General features: G+C 41.4%; 1 protein-coding gene across 1 annotated transcript in view; it reads left to right on the top strand.

The window, feature by feature from the left end:
* TMEM232 (transmembrane protein 232) overlaps nt 1-16,485 on the top strand; it is a 227,000-nt gene that overhangs the window by 24,318 nt on the left and 186,197 nt on the right. Inside the window, exon 7 of the mRNA XM_068981134.1 lies at nt 8,032-8,165. Within this exon, the coding sequence (XP_068837235.1) occupies nt 8,032-8,165 (134 nt within the window). The remainder of the gene's footprint in view (nt 1-8,031; nt 8,166-16,485) is intronic.

Here is a 16,485-nt window from a genome sequence, read left to right as displayed (position 1 = left end):
TTCAGCTTTAGCATCATTCCATCCAAAGAAATCCCAGGGCTGATCTCCTTGAGAGTGGACTGGTTGGATCTCCTTGCAGTCCAAGGGACTCTCAAGAGTCTTCTCCAACACCACAGTTCAAAAGCATCAATTCTTCGGCGCTCTGCCTTGCTCATAGTCCAACTCTCATATCCATACATGACCAAAGGAAAAACCATAGCCTTGACTAGACAGACCTTAATCGGCAAAGTAATGTCTCTGCTTTTGAATATGCTATCTAGGTTGGTCATAACTTTTCTTCCAAGGAGTAAGCGTCTTTTAATTTCATGGCTGCAGTCACCATCTGCAGTGATTTTGGAGCCCCCCAAAAAAGTCTGACACTGTTTCCACTGTTTCCCCATCTATTTCCCATGAAGTGATGGGACCAGATGCCATGATCTTCGTTTTCTGAATGTTGAGCTTTAAGCCAACTTTTTTGCTCTCCTCTTTCACTTTCGTCAAGAGGCTTTTTAGTTCCTTTTCACTTTCTGCCATAGGGTGGTGTCATCTGCATATCTGAGGTTATTGATATTTCTCCTGGCAATCTTGATTCCAGCTTGTGCTTCTTCCAGTCCAGCGTTTCTCATGATGTACTCTGCATAGAAGTTAAATAAGCAGGGTGACAATATACAGCCTTGACTTATTCCTTTTCCTATTTGGAACCAGACTGTTGTTCCATGTCTAGTTCTAACTGTTGCTTCCTGACCTGCATACAGATTTCTGAAGAGGCAGGTTAGGTGGTCTGGTATTCCCATCTCTTTCAGAATTGTCCACAGTTTATTGTGATCCACACAGTCAAAGGCTTTGGCATAATCAATAAAGCAGAAATAGATGTTTTTCTGGAATGCTCTTGCTTTTTCCCTGATCCAGCGGATGTTGGCAATTGGATCTCTGATTCCTCTGCCTTTTCGAAAACCAGCTTGAACATCAGGGAGTTCACGGTTCACGTATTCCTGAAGCCTGGCTTGGAGAATTTTGAGCATTACTTTACTAGTGTGTGAGATGAGTGCAATTGTGCAGTAGTTTGAGCATTCTTTGGCATTGCCTTTCTGTGGGATTGGAATGAAAACTGACCTTTTCCCGTCCTGTGGCCACTGTTGAGTTTTCCAAATTTGCTGGCACATTGAGTGCAGCACTTTCACAGCATCATCTTTTAGGATTTGAAATAGCTCAACTGGAATTCCATCACCTACACAAGCTTTCTTCGTAGTGATGCTTTCTAAGGCCCACTTGACTTCACATTCCAAGATGTCTGGCTCTAGATGAGTGATCACATCATCATGATTATCTGGGTTGTGAAAATCTTTTTTGTACAGTTCTTCCATGTATTCTTGCCACCTCTTCTTAATATCTTCTGCTTCTGTTAGGGCCATATCATTTCTGTCCTTTATCAAGCACATCTTTGCATGAAATGTTCCCTTGGTATCTCTAATTTTCTTGAAGAAATCTCTAGTCTTTCCCATTCTGTTGTTTTCCTCTATTTCTTTGCATTGATCGCTGAAGAAGGCTTTCTTATCTCTTCTTGCTATTCTTTGGAACTCTGCATTCAGATGCTTATATCTTTCCTTTTCTCCTTTGCTTTTCACCTCTCTTCTTTTCACAGTAAGCGTCTTTTAATTTCATGGCTGCAGTCACCATCTGCAGTGATTTTGAAGCCCCCCAAGATAAAGTCAGCCACCATTTCCACTGTTTTCCCCTCTATTTGCCATGAGGTGATGGAACCAGATGCCATGATCTTCATTTTCTGAATGTTGAGTTTTAAGCCAGCATTTTCACTCTCCTCTTTCACTTTCATCAAGATGCTCTTTAGTTCTTCACTTTCTGCCATAAGGGTGGTGTCAACTGCATATCTGAGGTTATTGATATTTCTCCCAGCAATCTTGATTCCAGCTTGTGCTTCTTCCAGAGCAGCATTTTTCATGATGTACTCTGCATATAAGTTAAATAAGCAAGGTGACAATATACAGCCTTGACGTACTCCTTTTCCTATTTGGAACCAGTCTATTGCTCCATTAAACTCTTTAAATCCCCGTCTGCTTACCTTTGAAAAAGATACTATCTTCATCATCATATTTGCCCTAACTAATCTACAGGGCTGTTGTGAAGACTGCAAAGAAGCATGTGCTCATAAATTAGTAATAGCCATGCAAATATAAAGACTAATTATTGAAAAATATTCTTAGGAACTCAGTTAGGCAGTTAAATATAATCCCATCTAAGGACTTGATTATGCTGACAATAATTGTGCTTAATTATGTAGTGAATTGTGCTAAAGCTAATGTGGTGGTGATTTGAGTGTTTTTCCTGTAATCAAATAAGAGCCTGAAACCTTGACAGCCTGCACAATACAGTCGTGAGGTACACGACTTTCAGGGTTGATGCTGCTTTTCCTTAAATTAGGCTGTTTTTGTTGGTCTCGGCAGGCACAGACAACAGGGAAATGGAGACATACTGTTTTCAGAAGGTTCAGCTCCAGCTTTAGATGAACTGAAAGGGGCAAGAATGTTAGCACATGAAAAGAATGTTGTCTGCTTAGGATGGGACAAGTCTCTAAACCTCTGCATTCTTCCACTTTTTAGAACAGAGGGCGTAGTTTCAGTCTTTTTAAATACTATTTCAGCTCCATGTGTGAGATTCTATGGAGAGATTATAACAGATTTTAGCCTATCAGACTTATTGCCCTCCTTTTCCTGCTCCCATTTCCTTCTAATGTAAAGAATATAAAAGGTCATGTAGGTTCGGTGGTTGATGGCGTGCTTTAATGTTGTTGCCCCGTGTCCACCCGATTTCTCTAGTGTAAGTTTAACCCAGTGTTCCCACTTGAGTTGAGTATTTTACCCATTCAGTACCCATCTGTCTCAACTTCTGGGGAGCAAAAGAGGGGAAGAAGGGAGAAAACTGGGAATATAAAAGATGACATCTGTATTCATCCTGTCTCTCTTCTTTATTATTCATATGCTAAAGCAGAGGATTTGTGGAGTTATTTCTACAGCTCTTATTATCCAGTATTGCTACAGGGCCCATGACAACATATTTTGGCCACTGTAAAATACTTTATTTTTAATATATTTATAAGCATTGGAGTAGAAACAATTTGTTTTCAAAGAGCTATTATAAAATCACTTAAAAAAGGAATTCTGTGGGATATAAGCATTAGGATACAGACAATATGGGTGTTGGTTCTTTATAAAAATAGGAAATTTCCTTTCCCCTGCTGCTGGAACCTGTTTCTCCTTTTAATGTTCTTTCAAGCTGATCCAGACACAGGGTTTCCATTGACTTTGACAAATGGTACACTTTAATTGGCTCTGTGGATTGCAGAGGCAGAACACTGGATTGAGTTTTCCACTCTGTCCGTTGCTCACCAGCAAAGCTGAATTTGTTAAGCACAGTTGTCACATGATAATAATAACATGGTTCTCTGGAGAAGGTAGATTCACATTCAACTAAAATGTAGTAGACCATTTATTAACTAGGTGCATCCACCCTAAAGCACAAATAGTTTTCTGATTACAAGATTTACATTCAAATGTATTAGCAATCTCTTCCTTCAGGGCTCTGAGTACTCAGTAAGCCGAAAGTATCTAAATTTGGAACATTCTGTTGTACTGTAATTATAAATGGTTTCTAGGAATTGTGTTAGATGGAAACACAGGTTCTTTAAAATTAGGAGCATTACCCTGTGATTCACGTCCTGTTATTCAGGTAACACACTTGTATTGAGAGGTCCTTTCATGGCAATGACAACGTCTCCCAAATGCATGCAAGCAACGATGAAACTCCAAATGCTGTCTTTGAGCAGTCACAGTAGAGCTCGTGTTTCAGAGTTCATTTTTGTTATCAAAGTCTGATCAGACACTCAGAGCTTCTCAGATTGCACAAAATTCAAGCCAATGTGGTTGTCTGAACTCTCAGCCAACAGCATGCTGGCTGCACTTTGGTAGGTGGGCTTCATCTCTGTGCTGAGTTGGGCCTGCGTTGTGGCATGTGAGGCCTCTCCCTGCAGGACGCAGACTCTGGCTGTGGCAGGGGCACTGGAATGAACAGGCTTCAGGAGTGAGCGCACAGGGGCTCTCTAGCTGGGGGTACGGACTCAGTATTTGCAGCATGCGACTTATTTGCTCCACGGCATGTGGGATCTTAGTTCCCCGACCAGGGATTGAACCTGCCTTCCCTGCATTGCTGGGTGGATTCTTAACCCCCAGGGAAGTCCTAACCGTAAGGTTCTGGAGGGCAGGTGTGGAGATCTACGCAGGCTCCAAAGGGAAGCCTCATATATAAGCTTCCCTACTTATTAAAGCTGCCACCTGCCCACCTGCAGAGGCCAGCCTCCCTCTCAAGTATCTCCCACCCTTATCCTTGGGTATGGGGGCTAGTTTGCAAACCAGCGCAGCCCAAAGCTGGGCAGCAGGCAGGGGGAAATGAAGGAACTACGGGACGTGGCTGTAAAACCACACTGAGCCCAAGAAAGAATAAGTTCCAGTTCTCTGGGAGTCATTCAATGCAGTGCTCTGTGCTTGATACTTTTTAAAACTGCAATAATATGAATTACAAAAATTGAAAAGAAATCTATGTAAAAGCATTAATTTTTTTTTTGGACTGAAAATAAAATTAACAGCTAAATTTTATGTTTTAAAATACAGACTTCATTTATGTACTCTAGTTAGCAGTTTGTTTGCAGATGGGAGTTATCTGCCAACCACACCTTGGGTGGGACTGACCTGGTATAAAAGCAAAGAAGTCTACACCACCCACGGCTCTCAGAGCGCTGCCTCCTCTTCGTCTACTGCGTTGTCGATATCCATGATGATGGTGTTAAATCACGTCATCATCATCATCATATTAATTCATTCTAGTTTTTCAAATACTCTTTTTCTTTTGCAAAAAGTAAAAAGCAGGGAAGAAACTTTAGCAAGATTTCCATGTAAATGCTTGAATTATAGAAGGATCTAACACATAAGGATAAGAGATAAGCCTCACTTACCTGGAAAATTCCCAGGTATGGCAGGTTGAGGGAGGTCCTGAGGAAACAGGAGTTCCCTTTAGATTTGATGCTGCCCGATGTAGGGGCAGTTCTGGTTGGGTGTTTTGTAGGGGGCACAGTGACTTTCTGTGTGTGCTTAGAAAAAAAATCAAGTGGCTTTGTTTATCCATCAGAGTAGTGTAGTCTGCGGTTGGTGCTCTGTGAGTCTATGTCCAGCAGAAGAAAACGACCTGCCTCTGAGCAGCAGACCAGTTTGTAGTCATGCTGATGTCAGCTCAGTTCCAGAAGTCAGAGGCTGTTTCTTTCGTTTTTGGTGTTAAGTAAGAATGGTGTCCTATAAAATTGAAAATCAAGCTGAAATCTTCTCCAGGATCTAAATCCTGATCATTTCTTTACCAAAAGCTTTTGCAAATTTCCTCTGGTGATGGTACATAAGTTTGTTCAAGAGAATTTTTGACTAGTCTCTGTAGCCACACAATGTACATGATTTGGAAAAAAAAAAAAGTATTGATTGTTTTTGTTCATCAAACCATTCACAAGTTTCAAAACGTATGTGCCTACACACTCATTCAGAGTGTTTGCCATGTGAGGGTTGTCAGGCGTCCAGGCTGAGACTTCTAGAGCCATTTGGGAAAGGAATTTCAGTTATGTGGGCTCCACGTTTTGGGGGAGACTCTACCACAAAGCATAACACTGAGTTATTTGGGTGAAATACGTATATTAACTGAAGCCCACGCATCTTAGTCTGATGTCTCACGTTATTTTAGAACTTTTGGGGGTATTCTAATACTCTAAACACCCCCTGGTCTCCATTTGCTCCTGTGGATGATGGTTCCCTGAGGCAGTAAAGCTCCTGCAGAGACTTTATCCTACTCCTGCCTGTATTGCCAGCACCCGAGTCCCAGACATAATGTAGATTAATTCACATCTGTGAGACTTAACTGAACAGTTGACTAGACTAGAACATCTTCGTTTAAAATTTATGTTTGAACTTCTGGCCTTCTCTCTTATGAGTGCACAATATGAAAACTTTAAAGTTGTAGTCTTGATGTTATTTCAAATAGTAAATGAGAATTATAAAACTGTTTGGAATCTCTTTAAGTGTTTCTTTTTGGTGCATAAAAGAATAAAATACCAGCTAAATTAGCAATTTGAGTACATATCACACAATGTGTATTTGAATCTTTACTGTTGACAAAAATTCAATAGGAGTGCTATGTCTAAAAACTGTTTCTTTTCATATGTGAAACGAATTGCCAATCCAGGTTCGATGCATGATATAGAGTGCTCGGGGCTGGTGCACTGGGACGACCCAGAGGGATGGGATGGGGAGAGAGGTGGGAGGGGTTTCAGGATGGGGAACATGTGTACACCCGTGGTGACTCCATGTCAATGTGTGGCAAAACCAATACAATATTGTAAAGTAATTAGCCTCCAATTAAAATAAATAAATTTATATTAAAAAATAAAAATAAACAGACACACACACACACACACAGATCTGTTTCTTTGTACCAATTACTTTAGTAGATCAATTAAATCTTTGAAACTGTTAGGAAGCATTTTAAGAAAAAAACAAATAGCTCATTTGTGTTCTGATTTTGTAGGCTTTTAAAATAGTTTCTTAGCAGACATTGACCATGTCCAGTTAGGCAATACTTTGTCCTTAGAGTGAAAATACACATTTAAAAAATTTATTTATTTGTTTATTTGGCTGAGTCTGGTCTTAGTTGTGGCCCTTGGGATCTTCCTTCTGTTGGGGCACACAGACTCTCCAATTGTGGCACACATTTATATATATATATATATATATATATATATATATATATATATATATATAAAATTTTAATTGAAGGATAATTGCCTTACAGAATTTTGTTTTTCTGTCATACATCAACAAGAATCAGCCATAGGTAAACCCATGTCCCCTCCCTCCCAGACCTCTCTCCCATCCCTCCCATCCCACCCTTCAGCCTGTCACAGAGTGCTTATTTAACTTATATGAAGAGTACATCATGTGAAATGTGGAGCTGGATGAGGCACAAGCTGGAATCAAGATTGCCAGGAGGAATATCAATAACCTCATGAGGCAGAAAGAGCCTCATGATGAAAGTGAAAGAGGAGAGTTAAAAAGCTGGCTTAAAACTCAACATTCAAAAAATTAAGATCATGGCATCCAGTACCATCACTTCATAGCAAATAGATGGAGCAACAATGGAGACAGTGACAGACTTCATTTTCTTGGGCCCCAAAATCACTGCTGATGGTGACTGCAGCCATAAAATTAAAAGACACCTGCTCCTTGGAAGAAAGGCTATGACCAACCTAGACAGCATATTAAAAAGCAGAGACATTACTTTGCTGACAGAGGTCTGTCTACTCAAAGCTATGGTTTTTCCAGTGGTCATATATGGACATGAGAGTTGGATTGTGAAGAAAGCTGAGGGCCAAAGAATTGATGCTTTTGAACTGTGGTGTTGGAGAAGACTCTTTGAGAGTCCCTTGGACTGCAAGGAGATCCAGCCAGTCAATAAGGAGATCAGTCCCGGGTGTTCATTGGAAGGACTGATGATGAAGCTGAAACTCCAATACCTTGGCCACCTGATGCAAAGAGCTGACTCATTGAAAAAGACGCTGATGCTGGGAAAGATTGAAGGTGGGAGAAGGGGATGACAGAGGATGAGATGGTTGGATGGCATCACTGTCTCTATGGACATGAGTTTCAACAAGCTTCGGGAGATGGTGATGTACAGGGAGGCCTGGCATGCTGCAGTCCACGGGGTCACAGTTGGATACAACTGAGCAACTGAACAACATTGTATGCAAGGGATCCATGTGAAAATAAACATATAAAGCTCAGATCAACTATATATGCTTTTAAAAATGTGTTCGAATAAATTGTTCCACTTGGTGTAACATGATGTAGAAAAAAACATTTAAAGTTTATTTCCATGTCTATTCAAGTCAAAGAACTCTTTCTCAGATGTATTTTAATATTTCACTTCCAGGAACATTTGCAACTTAATCAGAAAGGATATGAAATTAGCCACCTGCTCTGGCACTGTGTTTCTGCCTGGACTTGTGTTCAGAAGAACAGTCCCCAGTTAAACAAGGTGCTTGAACATCTCATCTCTCGTAAAACACGGCTTCAAAAGAAATCCTGGTAAGTGGGATCCTGTAAATCCAGAGTAACTCATGGAGAAACCTTTGTGTTTAAATGTTAAATAACCTTTGTACTTAAATGTTAATCACACCTTAGTTGACTATGAAAAAAATTTATAATCTCAGTTCCAAAGACAAGGGCAGTTTCTATATTTTGTATTAGTTCATTTCATCAATAAATTGTTCTCACCTTTTTTTGGCTAGAAGAGCATACTTGTATTGCCTTTTGTCTTTATTGAAGGAAATTTGTTATTGATAACTTCATTCCCACAATTTTAAGCATCTTTTACTTTTCAAGTTGTTTAACAACAATGAAGTACAGATTGTTATCCATGGAGGAATGTGCTGTGATTCTGTTTGTTTCCTTAAGCCTTATTTGTAAAGCGCCTTATTTGTAAAGCGTAACAGAAATGACTGTTAAGTCTTAGCTCCCTCCTTTACATATGGTAATTTGAAAAGGGAAAAAAGAGTCTTGAATTACCATGAAAGAGGGCATGAGTTCGACTGAGGAAAGAAGAATTTTAAAGGAGTATTTCGAGGAAATTGATCAGAGGATATCTCTTTCAGTATCTGAGGCTGATCAGAGAATTTGAATTATTTTTCCACTACTAATAATCAATAATATGTCACGCTATCACAAGTTGCAAATTTATAAATTTTTCTTAAAATTAATTAGTTTTTAAGTCTCTGGCAAACCAACTCTGCATCAACAATTTGTACAAATTTTGTCCATTTCTTATGGACAAAAACTATTTTCCCAGTTTCATTTTGATGTTTTTGGGGATTCTAGATCGAGTAAAGATTTCTGGAGAATAGCTTAGAGCATGTCTAATTTCCTTGAAATAGCCTATTTTAGAGTCTTGGGAGACTCTAACTTGATATAAAAATAAATTATATTTCAATATAAAAGTAAATATTGCATAACATTGTCAAGTTTATTTTCAAAATATTCTAATAATTTCCAACTAAACATGTTTAGATAAGTGCAGTGGCTGATTAAGAATCTAATTTTCAATGTATGGCAAAACCAATACAGTGTTGTAAAGTAAAATAAAGTAAAAATAAAAATTTAATAAAAAAAAGAAAGTCAAGAAATTATTTCTTTTACCAATTTTCATTTTCACTCTATTATCAATATTTAATTTAATTTTTCAGTGATTTGTCTTTGAAAGTGAAAGTAGCTTGCTGCTGCTAATTTGCTTCAGTCATGTCCAACTCTGTGCAACCCCATAGACGGCAGCCCACTAGGCTCCCCCGTCCCTGGGATTCTCCGGGCAAGAGCACTGGAATGGGTTGCCATTTCCTTCTCCAATGCATGAAAGTGAAAAGTGAAAGTGAGGTCGCTCAGTCGTGCCCGACTCTTCACGACCCCATGGACTGCAGCCTACCAGGCTCCTCCGTCCATGGGATTTTCCAGGCAAGAGTACTGGAGTGGGTTGCCATTGCCTTCTCTGGAAAGTAGCTTAGTTGTGTCCAACTCTTTGTGACCACATGGACTAAACGGTCCATGGAATTTTCTAGGCCAGAATACTGGAGTGGGTAGCCTTTCCCTTCTCCAGCGGATCTTCCCAACCCAAGGATTGAACCAGGCTCTCCTGTGTTCCAGTTGCAGTCTTTACCGACTGAGCTATCAGGGAAGCCCTCAGGGATGTCTCTTTAAGATTTTTAAAATAACTTAGTATTTTACAAATTTAGGGATTTGGGAGGTTATACACGATTATTCTTACTTTCGGAGAGAGTACTTACTCCAGTACTCTCGCCTGGAAAATCCCATGGACGGGGGAGCCTGGTGGGCTGCAGTCCATGGGGTCGCGAAGAGTCGGGCATGACTGAGCGACCTCACTTTCACTTTTCACTTTCATGCATTGGAGAAGGAAATGGCAGCCCACTCCAGTGTTCTTACCTGGAGAATCCCAGGGACGGGGAAGCCTGGTGGGCTGCCATCTATGGGGTCACACAGAGTCGGACACAACTGAAGTGACTTAGCAGCAGCAGCATTCTTACTTGACAGATGAAGAAATCAAGGCCAAGTTCACAGACCCCGTGGTGACGGGAACCAGGTGTCAGGGCCCAGCACAGCACTCTTCCCGGCGTTTCGTCCTGCTTTCACTCTGGCTGCCTTGCTTAGGAGACTGTTTTGAGGCTTCGTGACACTGAATCCTGACTTCTTTTTCTGGGAGGACATTGTGGAAACCGAGTGTGGGAGGGCAAGGCAGCAGTCAGACAGTGCTGAATGAGCAGAAGAGCGCATTGAAAAACCAGTAAGACGCAGTGACTGTGATGGAATGGAAAAGGTAGTTGTTTACAAGAGCACTGCCGAAGAGTTTTCTGTTTTTTATATTTACTGTATTTAAAAAATTAATTTATTTGTTGCTTTTAGTTTTGGTTGCACTGGGTCATCGCTGCAATGGGGCTTCTCTCTAGCTGCGGAGCGGGGGCCACTCTCCAGCTGTGCTGGGCCTCACTCCATGGCCGGAGTGGGGGCCACTCTCCAGCTGTGCTGGAGCCTCATGCCATGGCTTCTCTTGCTGTGGCCCCTGGGCTCTGGGCCACAGGCTTCAGTCAGCTCAGTCCTCAGTCGCGTCTGACTCTGCGACCCCATGGACTGCAGCACGCCAGCTTCCCTGTCTATCACCAGCTCCTGGAGTTTACTCAAACTCATGTCCATTGAGTTGGTGATGCCATCCAACCATCTCATCCTCTGTCGTCCCTTTCTCCTCCTGCCTTCAATCTTTTCCAGCATCAAAATATTGGAGTCTCAGCTTCAGCATCAGTCCTTCCATTGGGATGGACTGGACTGATCTCCTTTAGGATGGACTGGTTGGATCTCCTTGCAGTCCAAGGGACTCTCAAGAATCTTCTCCAACATCACAGTTCAAAAGCATCAGTTCTCTGGTGCTCAGCTTTCATTATGGTCCAACCCTCACGTCCATACATGACTACTGGAAAAACCATGGCTTTGACTAGATGGACCTTTGACAGCAGAGTTATGTCTCAGCTTTTTAATATGCTGTCTAGGTTCCAAGGAGCAACTGTCTTTTAATTTCATGGCTGCAGTCACCATCTGCAGTGATTTTGGAGCCCACAAAAATAAAGTCTGACACTGTTTCCACTTTTTCCCCATCTATTTGCCATGAAGTGATGGGACTGAATACCATGATCTTAGTTTTTTTAATGTTGAGTTTTAGGTCAGCTTTTTTCACTCTTCTCTTTCACTTTCATCAAGAGACTCTTCAGTTCCTTTTTGCTCTCTGCCATAAGGGTGGTGTCATCTGCATATCTGAGGTTATTGATATTTCTCCCGGCAGTCTTGATTCCAGCTTGTGCTTCATCCAGCCCAGCGTTTCTCATGATGTACTCTGCATATGAGTTAAATAAGTAGGGTGACAATATACAGCCTTGACGTACTCCTTTCCCAGTTTGGAACCAGTCTGTTGGTCCATGTCCAGTTCGAACTGTTGCTTTCTGACCTGCATACAGATTTCTCAGGAGGCAATTCAGGTGGTCTGATATTCCCATCTCTTGAAGAATTTTCCACAGTTTGCTGTGATCCACACAGTCAAAGGCTTTGGCATGGTCAATAAAGCAAAAGTAAATATTTTTCTGGAACTCTCTTGCTTTTTCGATGATCCAACAGATGTTGGCAATTTGATCTCTGGCTGCTCTGCCTTTCCTAAAACCAGCTTGAACATCTGGAAGTTCTTGGTGCAGGTATGGTTGAAGCCTGGCTTGGAGCATTTTGAGGCTGTGGTAGTTGCAGCGAGTGGGCTCACGCGTTGCGGCAAGGGGCCTTAGTAGTTGTGGTGCCCAAGCTCATTTGCTGCCTGGCGTGTGTTATCTTCCCAGACCAGGGACCTAACCTGTGCTCCCTGCATTGGCAGGTGGATTCTTATCTACTGAGTGACAAGGAAAGTCCTATTTACTGTTTTTTTAAGAAAAGAATTTAATTTTTCTTTTTAAATGATGTCTCTAGTAAACAGAAATAACCCATTGACATTAAAATTTTTTGTCTTTTTAAGTTAGCAATTTGACTGTTAGGCAAGTTTTCTGTTAATTATAATGATAACATTATACCACGTATTAAAAAAAAAAACTTTTCTTTTTAAAAGTCTTTATTTATGTGACCACCTATGTAGTTTTCAAGAAGTTATAATTCCAGATAAAACCAAGCAAACTGTGATATAATCACCAAAATCAAATCAGAAATGTTTTTGTATTTCTGGAGAAACTTTATTATTCATTTTGTGTACTCTGAAGTTTAGGTACATGTGAAAAATTTTTTAAATGGACTAAACATATTTAGGATTATGCAAAGATACTGAGGCTTCAGACCCTGATAGTAAATTAAGACTCTGTTAGGAAGGGGATGACAGAGGATGAGATGGTTGGATGACATCACCGACTCGATTGACGTGAGTTTTGAGCAAGCTCCAGGAGTTGGTGATGGACAGCGAGGCCTGGCTTACTACAGTCCATGGGGTTGCAAAGAGTCGGATGTGACTGAGTTGAACTGAGGATTTGCTGGACCTTAGAACTGTGACACTTGGTAGAGGGTATCTTTGGTTAGGGCCTGAAATTCAATGGCAAGTCACTATTACAAGGAGTACACAAGCGATTTCATTTTCCGTGCGTGTCTGTACAGAGTCACACAATAGAACAATGATCAGAGATTTAAAATGCAGAGGGAGACCATTTAACTGATGGATCAGAAGAAATTTCTTAATTAATAGTGGCAAAAGTGCTCGGGCCAATACTAGTGAGTGGTTCTCATCTGCTGCCCATTTCTGATGCTGTCCATCAACAGATAATTCATCCCATATATTCCCACCTGACTTCTCATAACCCCCTTTATAAAGATCATGCCACACAAAAGGAAAGACACAGAAATGAGTGGTTTCAGCAGAGGCTGGAGAAGAGCAGTCCCAAGATGCATGAAAAGGCAGGAGAGACTCACAGAATTAGAGCCACCTCTGGTCAGTGGGGGACAGGGGAAAACTGAGGAGAGGAAACGCACGCAGAACAGTGAATTGTAAAGCAGGCTGAAGACCTAGAGAAACAGGAATGCTGAGCCCCTCCCCGTGCCCCACACCAGCCTTCAGGTCGGAAGTTTGACTGGCTTGTGCTGCGGATCAGCTGCTGTAAGGCAGCGTTCCATGGAATATGCTTAAACGTCGCGTGATGCTTCTTCCTCTGAATGCTCCACCCTGTGGTCTGGCCTTTTACAAACTGCACCACTTGCTCTGGGGAGATGGCTCAAGCCAGCACAAAAGGCTTTCTCATCCAACATGAAAATAATGAATTGTGTTTATAATTGAATTATTAGCCAATGAGGACTGCTGAGAAATGCAGCATGGCATTTCAAAAGAGCAATGTAACCTATAAAATTATACCTCCCAAAGCAAAATAGCCGATCTAACCGCACCGTGAATGTATTCCGAAAATGCTTGACAATTTAAAATTACACCAACGTGGCAAGTGTTTTCCAGACGTAGAGTGTTCGTGTTTGCATCGAAATAAATTAAAGAAAGCCCTGCCCAGCAAGGCCTTTACTTCTGGCCTCGTTGCTGACCTCCACGATGTCTGTCTCCCTGAACCCTGGTAATTATAATGTCACGTGACAGTCTAACCAGCACCATCCAGATGTAAGTTTTCACCACTAATCCTCTTCATTCTTCGTGAGCTGAGATGTCAGGTTAGGTCCTCAGTCTTCTGATTCAGTTCCTGGCTTTCTTATCAATCCTTTAATCCTCTGAGCTAAATATAAACATTTATCTGTATCAAGGATAAATATACAATTTATGCTTCACTCCCTGATGGCGCAGTGAGAGAAACAGTCAGCTTCAAATCTAACGCCTGAGTTTTTTTCTCTGGCTCTCGGTCTAATGTTGATTGGGTCACATAACCCCCATGAACAGCGTCTGTTCATGTTAGATAGAGGTAATAGCCATCATAAAGAAAGGTAAGAAACGTGAAGGTGAAGACACTTTTTATACCGAGTCTTCCCCTAATCCTTCACTTCCTGCTAGTCCAGATCTGAATTAATTTTTTCCCAGACGCCTACCTACTGAATTTCTGTCTCCATGCCTGACACGTGTCCTCTCCTCAAGTTAACCTAATCGGACACCCGGACTCCCTCTCAGGGCCATTTGCCGTGCTCTCCCCGCCACGGTGACACCAGGCTTCAGGCCCTTACTGTCATGACTGCCAGCTTATTAACTGGTCTCCTCCCCTGTGTGTTCACTTCAGTAATCTGTCATGCTCTGCTGCTACAGTTATAGCACAAATGTGATTATACCATTCTTCAGCTTCCAATTATTTAGTAAGGACTGTTTTTACATGGCATGGGGGTTGCAGCTCCAAACAGGGTCTCTTAATTTGCAATGATTAACAAAAAAAAAAAAGGAAAAGAAAGAAAACAAGAGCAAACACAAAGACTGAAAGAAAGATCTTGCTCCTGGGATTAATTACCACCAGCCAGCCACATAGGCAGACCACATGTCTGACTGACTGTATGGAAGCAGGCAATTAGGGAGCACCTCGGCCTGCTTGTTTGAAACAGCTGTCGTGGTCTGTCAACAACCCATCCCTTCATTCCCCCGACTTCCTTCCCTGGCATGCCAGGATGGAAGCTCTGTGCGCAGAGGAAAGGACCCTTTTAGCAGACAGGCTAAAGACCAGACCTTTCTGTAGTTCATCTCTTCTGAGTATCAGAAGTCAGGCATTGGCAAGAGAAATGTGTTCTTTAAACAAGTTTTCCTCCGTGGTCAAAATTGGGAGAGAAATTCTGATTGCTCTCTTTTCTGTGTGTGGTGAAGATGAGACTGGTTTGTTTATGCTAATGCTCACCATCTTAGCCCGTTAATGTGGTCTTTAGTGTCCAATAATATTATGGTTGAATCAGTACTTAAAATGTTTGTTTTTCTCAAAGGATGGTGCGTGTATTTAAGTTTTAGATCCCATTTATAAAATAATGTTGGCTTACTAAACTGTGTCCTTCCCACTCACTGTCAGTCATTTCATTCTAGGATTTTCCATTCTTAAGCTGTTAAATGCTGTTCCTTCCTTGGCTGGCCCGAGTAAAGTTCTCAGTATGGAGACAGGTGACCTATATTAGGAGAGCCCCTGGTTACATGCAGCCCTTGGCTGAGTATAACGTTTGCCACTCTTTCTCCCCCTAAGAAGTGTAAGTACATTTTGTGCGGCGATAGGTGACCATGCTCGCAGTTCTTTGCTCTTTAATTCCCCTCTTGAGACGTCTAAACGTTGCTATGTTGTCTCCTACATTATCGTTGTCAGGAGATGGTCAAAGCCAGTCTGCCTCCCTTCGATTTGTCTGTTTGATTTTCAGTCCAGAACCTTCGAGGAATATCTTTGTGGTTTGCAGCAAGGAGGTGGATGCCTCCTCTGACCTCTCACTGAGCGCCTTAGGAAGCTGTCGGGGCGCTTTCTCTGCTTTCCTTGGAGAGACGCCCCCGCTGTGTGAGGCTGTGGCTGCTGGTCTGTGTTTCAGGAAGGTTTCCACTGATTAGTGATCTTCACGTGTGTTCCTAATGCCTGCCTCTCTCTGCCCAGGGTTTTTCTTTCACACATATATGCCTACCATTACATTTTAAATCAAATTTTGGGCTTCTTGGCTTTGGAGGCATTTTCCTTCATTTGGGTCACATTTTCTTCATAGCTTTAAAATCCTTAAAGGTGCTCTTTTTTGTATGTGGTAGTACAGATTTTTGTTTCTTTATGTCTGGTTGTTTCAATCGGAATTCGATATTAATGGATCTCAATTTGCCAGAGGTTGTCTTCCTCTAAATTATTGAAGAAATTTTCGAGTTTGCTCCCTTTTAAGTGCCCTTTTTTTGGGTGCATAACTGCCTTCATTATGAATTTGAATTATATTTTTATAATTTTAATTTTTGGCACTCTCTTATTTTTAACTATTCCGCCTTTCACATCAGTATCAAGGCTTTTCATTGTCGTTTCTTCCTAGGCTTTATTAAAGATGCCTGAAGAGTCCTGTAAAAATGTCTTCTGGCTCCTGTAAGAAAGCATTTTCAGAAGCATGATCATCCCTTAGTATTCAGACTGATCTTCTCTTTAGCTCTTGCTGTAATGTTTTTCCACTGGTCACAGGTAGGGCCTCCTCTTTCATTTTCTATTTTACTTATCTCAGAACTAGGACAAAATTATTTTTTAAACAAGAGGTTGTATTTGCAACATACGTTGCAGAGGTTAAAGGCAAATGTCACCAGGGACCCCTTGCATTCTCCTACTCCTTTCTAGTCAACCTTTGAGGAGGAAACGCACTCACAGCATGCTCAGTCCCT

This window comes from Capricornis sumatraensis, chromosome 9 (assembly GCF_032405125.1).
Source record: "Capricornis sumatraensis isolate serow.1 chromosome 9, serow.2, whole genome shotgun sequence".
NCBI lineage: Eukaryota > Metazoa > Chordata > Mammalia > Artiodactyla > Bovidae > Capricornis > Capricornis sumatraensis.
This window is presented reverse-complemented; position numbering and strand designations above follow the sequence as displayed.